The 6559-nt window shown below is 47.8% G+C and overlaps 1 protein-coding gene across 1 annotated transcript in view; it reads right to left on the reverse strand.

The window, feature by feature from the left end:
• The window catches only part of LOC144230173 (protein FAM169B-like), a 71372-nt gene extending 65803 nt beyond the window's left edge, over window positions 1-5569 (reverse strand). Inside the window, exons 1-2 of the mRNA XM_077762368.1 lie at window positions 5470-5569; window positions 1702-1801 (exon numbers count right to left, since the gene is read on the reverse strand). Coding sequence (XP_077618494.1) covers window positions 1702-1801; window positions 5470-5541 — 172 coding nt within the window. The 5' untranslated portion in view covers window positions 5542-5569. The remainder of the gene's footprint in view (window positions 1-1701; window positions 1802-5469) is intronic.
• Window positions 5570-6559: the final 990 nt, after the last annotated feature.

Here is a 6559-nt window from a genome sequence, read left to right on the forward strand (position 1 = left end):
TCCTCTGAGTACAAACCCCAGATACACAGGGTGAAAAGCAAACTTTCTCCAGAGGGACTGGAGAGCTGAAGGAAGCCCCACCCCGGGCAAATTATAGTTAAAGATCTGTAACCCCAAACTTTCACCAGGTACTACATCGTTTTAAGGAGGGCTGACTGATAAAGGGTTGGTTTGGTCTCTTTAAATTTCTTATTAGGAAAACCACACATGGTCCCTGGAAAAAAAAATCTGTAAAACACAGAAAAATATAATCAAGGAGAAAATTTCTAAAAGAGAATGGAACTGGGGCGCTTGGGTGGCTCAGTCGGTTAAGCGTCTGACTTCGGCTCAGGTCATGATCTTGCAGTTCATGCGTTCCAACCTCACGTAGGGTCTGTGCTGACAGAGAAGAGCCTGGAGCCTGCTTTGGATTCTGTGTCTCCCTCTCTCTCTGCCCCTCTCCTGATCACATTCTGTGTGTGTCTCTCTCTCTCAAAAATAAACATTTTAAAAAAATTTTTATAGAATGAAACTTAAATGGGGGTCCCCTTGAAGTCAGAGACTTCAAAGGTGTCTTGCTTACAGCTCACTGGTGCCCTGGGCCCCAGGTAGAATCATGGGCTCGAACCCTTCTCCCCTCCCCGTCTCCTGCCGCCCACTACCGACAGCCCCAGAGCCCTGCCCCATATGCAATTCAGCAGTCCCTGCAAGGAGCTGAAATCAGTCCCAAATGGTCTCTTCATGATGCAGAGGAATAAATGAGCTACAGATTACATAAGCTTCCCCATCAGAAACGAAACCCCGCCCAATCATCACCTTGCAAAACTCCCCTGTCTTGCACTAGCTGTGTGGCCCCAGGCAGATCACTTGACCATCAGAGGCTGCGTTTGTACCTGGGGGTTAAGAACAGTCCCTGTGCGGGGCGCCTGGGTGGCTTAGCTGGTTAAGCGTTCGACTTTCGCTTAGGTCATGGTCTCTCGGTTCATGGGTTCAAGCCCCACGTCAGGCTCTGTGCTGACTGCCAGCTCAGAGCCTGGAGCCTGTTTCAATCTGTGACTCCCTCTCTCTCTGACCCTCCCCTGCTCATGCTGTCTCTCTCTCTCTCTCTCCTAGAAATAATAAATTTTAAAAAAATTAAAAAAAAAAAAAAAAAGAACAGTCCCTGTGCTTCATAGGGCTATGGGGACACTCCAGCCAAAGGGCTCCCTGCTCTGCATGCAACAGATACATGTTATAAACAAGAACAGCAAGTACTACCCTCGAAGGCAGCTTGGAATACAGTCATCGTGGGAACATTTTTTAATGTTTGTTTATTTTTGAGAGAGAGAGAGACAGTGAGAGCCAGGGGAGGGACAGAGAGAGAGGGAGACACAGAATCCAAAACAGGCTCCAGATTCCAAGCTGTCATCACAGAGCCCGATGCGGGGCTCAAACCCACGAACCGTGAGATGATGACCTGAGCCAAAGTCAGACGCTCAACTGACTGGGCCACCCAGGCACCCCAAAGGGGTCTACTGTCTTAATACAAAAGCCAACACGTGTGTCAGGAAACAAAATAACGCACTATCAGATCTCTAAAGGCTGAAAATAAATCACTTCTGCCTTGATATTCTTCTAGGTCCAGCCTAAGAGTACAACCACCATTCTACATATTTAATTCCATTAGCTGTAAACAATTAAATCAGAATTCTTGTTTTTTTTAATCCATTAATAACTACCAACCTGTCTCTGTGTCCTGGGGATTAACCAAGGCTAATATTTTATGTTGAGGCTCATCACGGAACACAGTGCATAAGCGAACAGACGAAGCTTCCAGTTTAATCTGAAAAAAAAATAATAATAAAATCACCATTTTGCTCTGTCATCTTGGTAAGGGCGCGGGAAATTGCTCCACAACTAATTAGCACGGGATTCACCAAAAGAACTGTTACCCAGAGGTTAATTTGACGATGGAGGCAGTGTGGAAACGGAAACCTTTACCCACTCTGAGCTAAACACAAATGGGATGTGACAAAGGCCCTTCCTCTGTCCCACGCCCAGCAAAACCCTTCCATCTAGGGGCGCCTGGGTGGCTCAGTCGGTTAAGCGTCCAACATCGGCTCAGGACATGACCTCACGGTTTGTGAGTTCAAGCTTCGCATCAGGCTCTGTGCGGGCAGCTAGCTCAGAGCCTGGAGCCTGCTTCAGATTCTGTGTCTCCCTCTCTCTCTGACCCTCCCCTGCTCACGCTGTCTCTCTCTCTCTCTCTCAGAAATAAAACATTAAAAAATTAAAAAAAAAAACCCTTCCATCTATCCAAGTACTGATTAGATACCTACTCAGCTGATACGCTTCCAGTCTCTCCCTTCCATGTGCTTCGGGCTCCATGCACCCCCCCGACCCAAATCTCCCTTGGGCCTCAGCCTACAAAAGCCACTGGCCCCGTGCCCCCCTCGGGCCCACACCTGCCAGGCTGGCCTCCGCGGTCTTCCCGCGTCCACTCCATGGAAACAGCCTCAACAAGCCTGCGTCCACCCACGATGCCACTCGGGCTGCCTGCAAGCAGTCTCAACAAACCCACGGCCTCTCTGGGCCCTGCAGGCTCAGCGCTGGCTCCGGGGCGGCCCAGGGGCAGCGCACCTCACGGCCACTGCCTGCTTGCTCGGGACCCTGAGGGACACCAAGCAGCGTGTGCGGGGCCTCTAATGCGGGGACTGTCCCGGAGCCGTCTCCAAAGCGCTGCCGTCCCAGGCCACTCTGGGGCCATCGAGCCCGCTGCTCCCGGCTCCCGAAGCAGAAGGTCAACACGTTCCATTGCAAAGTCCGTTTTGAAAACCGAGGAGAATATAAGAAAAGGAGGGAAGGATGTGGCACTGTGCTAGGCAGGCCGGTTGCCTGTGCACATTTCCGGGGTTTCTGTTAAGAACTGTTTCTTAACAAATTCAAGTCACCTTTAGGGAGACTCGGAGCTGCTCCCCCAGGGTGGTTCTGTGAAGCACAGGTTCCCCACCAGAGGGCTGTCAGAGGAGCCCCTGGCTGGCTCGGTGGGTGGAGCGTGTGTGACTCCTGTCCTTGGGGTTGCAGGTTTGAGTCCCATGTTTAAGCGACTACTTAAAAATAAAATCTTTTCTTTAATATTTTTAATGCTTAATTATTTTTGAGAGAGAAAGAGACAAAGCGTGAGTGGGGGAAGGACCAGAGACAGAGGGAGACAGAATCCGAAGCAGGCTCCACGCTCAGAGCTCCGAGCTGTCAGCGCAAAGCCCGACGCGGGGCCTGAACTCCTGAACCGCGAGATCATGACCTGAGCTAAAGTCAGACGCTCAACCGACTGAGCCACCCGGGCAGCCCAAAAAATAAAATCTTTTAAAAAGTATACACACAGAGCATTGTATTGGCATGAAAAGATGTTTATTACAGACAATACTGCATTCCGAGAGGACCTGAATATTTAAAATGTACCTGCAGAAATAAAACTTAAACAAAACATGTCAAAATGTTCACAGCAGTTAACTGTGGGTTTTTTTAATTTTCTCTCTCCCTGGCTACAGTTTCCCCACATATTATAGGATATATTATTAATTATACAATTAATCGTACCATTAATTATACCAGCATATGCTGGTCTATTACCAGAAAAATCATAAGTATTATTGTTTAAATGTGATAAGACAGCTTCAAGACTGGAAACAGTTAATTAGGACTTTCCGGAGAACCAGATCAACGGGGTATCACGTATCCTCAAACCACTTTCTCATCTTCCTTTTTGTTGGGGAAAAAAAATCTCTCTGGATTCAACAACAAAACTAAATTTGCTAAAAGCAACGAGGAGGTCCGAGGCCACCCCAAATTCGACTATTTCAACTGTTAAGTGGTACTAAACAGTTACCATTTCTTAAGTAATCGCTAAAATGGTTGGAAAACAAATGGTAATATTCTCGTGGAAGCTTATTTTCTTCCAAGGGGGAGAAGCAGAGAGATATGAAGTCATTTCAGCATTTCTAGCATAAAAAAAAAAGTTAACTTTCCTAACTGTCTTATTTTGTTATGTTTCTGCTAATAACACTAAAAGTATTGGCTCGCTGAGCACACTAACATATTCAGGGGGTTTTAAGGAATGCAATCTCATAAATAAGCGTGCGTTGAAAGCAGAGTTTGAAACTGCATCCTAAGGTACTCCAGCGCTAACTTGTATTTCACCCGCTTCTCGGGTGACCTGCGCTTCCCCACGCTCGCCTCAGTCCCACCCTGCAGCCCAGGGCCTCTGGTTCCCCAAGGATTAGCAACCCTACCTCTAACGGGGAGCTTGCGGCCTCTTCCGGCTCAGCCGCCACTAGGGGGCGCTGAAAGCGTGTGCGTGCAAGGACCTCCCTCCAGCTCCCTCTGCAGAACAATGTGGAATCACCCCGAGGATTCTTCTAGGACTTGATTATGAATTAGCACCTTCAAAAATCTCAAGGAAGCCACACTATATAAGCTGCACAAGGCACTTTTCTAATTAACTCTGGAACAACTTCAGTCCAGTGAAATGAAACCCTGCTACGCCGGGCAGCAACGGTAATCTGAGGAAAACCTTACATACGTGTAAAACGAGAAAACCTGGTCTCTTTGAACATCAGACTCAAATCTGAGAGAAAGGTGACTGACATACTCTTTTCACGTACTGCACGGGGAAAACAAATTCCTTACCCACAGTCCCACCATCCTGACAAATAAATGGTCTTCATTTCTCTCTCTTCTCCTCCAGTCTTTATTCAAAATGCAATCTTGGGGCGCCTGCGTGGCTCAGTCGGTTAAGCGTCTGATTTCGGCTCCGGCCACGATCTCATGGTTCATGGGTTCCAGCCCCGCTGACACCGGGCTCCCTACTGACAGCCTGGAATCTGCCTGGGATCCTCTCTCTCCCTTTCTCTCTCCCTCTCCCTCTGCTCCTCCCCCACTCACTCTCTGTCAAAATAAACAAACGTTTTTTAAAAATCCAATCTTATCGGTACTAAAAATCATGTTTATGTAATTTCATTCCAGTTGACAAAACTTCATTCCAAATCACAAAATTTTAAAACTGAGCCAAACCCTAGAGACCAAAGAGCAACCAATCCCCTCGTTTTACATGTGGGGAAACTGAGGCCCAACCAGGCATCACACACAGTGTCTCCTTCAGTCCTCATAACAATACAAGGTAAGCTCTGTTATTGTCCCAATTTTAAATATGAGAACACCAAAACCAGAGAGGTTAAGACACTTGCTCAAGATCACACAGCAAGTAAGTGGTAAATGTGGGATTCACAACAGACTGTCTCGCTCAACGCCTTGCATAACTGGACTTTATACTCAGGACTCCTGAAGCCTATTCTAGGATTCCTTCTGCTTCTCAGCGTGGAATTATTCTAGTGCTCACTCTGGAAGTTACTGTTTTTTTAATCTATAGTACTCATTCTAGTACTAACGTTCTACTTTCCAGTAAGTTAGATTTTTACAGAGCTCTCTACCAGCAAGTAACATCACACATACCTGCTCCCCAGTGGAAAGAGAGAAGGCCTCTACCGACGGTCTCCCTTCCCTGAGTGTCGCATAATAACCCATGGTTGCTTCCCGATGCCTTTCAGGGTCATCTTCCAAAATATCCACTGGGTAAATGCCTGCTAGGAGGAAAGACAGCAAGAAATGACATTAGATTTACTCCTTTGTTAAAGGGAAAGTCTCTTTTATTTCTTGCAGTTTGGTGTGTGTGTGTGTGAGAGAGAGAGAGAGAGAGAGAGAGAGAGAAAGGGCATGAGGGGGAGGGGCACAGAAAGTGAGGCAGACAGGGAATCCCACACAGGCTCCACGCTGTCAGGGTAAAAAGCCCAGTGAGGGGCTCGATCTCCGGAACTGTGAGATCGTGACCTGAGCCGCAATCAAGAGTCAGACGCTTAACCAACTGAGCCACCCAGGCACCCCTGTTGGGGTTTTTTTAAAGCACACAATTAACACTTGCTGTAAAAATTATGTTCACCTGTTTTTTCCCCCCCAATGAAAAAAGTATTGTACATCAGGTGCCTAAAGAAACCAGAAGATATTCCCAAGGGCAGGGCCAGCAGCAGCCCTGGGACATAGGACCCCTCTTGTATTGCTCCAGAAACTTCCTTCCATAAGCCCAAACCATCAGATAGATTCCCAAGTGTCTTCCCGGAGTGTCAGCCACAGCACCCACGTACAGGTAGGTACCTTGAGAGCCCACACTAGCTGGTTAGAAGCTTTTGTTTTGTCTTGTTTTTGAGGGAGGGCGCAAGTGAGCAAGAGGCAGAGCAGAGAAAGAAAAACGGGGCTCACCCGAAGCAGGGCTTGAGCTCACCTGATGCGGGGCTCAAACTCACGTACCGTGAGATCACGACCTGAGTAGAAGTCAGATCCTTAAAGACGGAGCTACCCGGGCCCCCTGATTAGAACCTTGAGAACGTTGGCAAACCCAACCTGAGTTTTGCCGGCTTCCTTATTCGCTGTGTAGGCTGATACGATCTGCCAATTCCTCTCCTTGAGTTGGGCTACCCTTACGTAAGAGAGTTTAAACGTGCCAGTTAGGAGGAACTGGAAGCCCCCATGTCCGTACACAGGGAGACCA

The sequence above is a fragment of the Crocuta crocuta genome, unplaced genomic scaffold, assembly GCF_008692635.1.
Source record: "Crocuta crocuta isolate KB4526 unplaced genomic scaffold, BGI_CrCroc_1.0 scaffold93, whole genome shotgun sequence".
NCBI classification, from domain to species: Eukaryota; Metazoa; Chordata; class Mammalia; order Carnivora; family Hyaenidae; genus Crocuta; species Crocuta crocuta.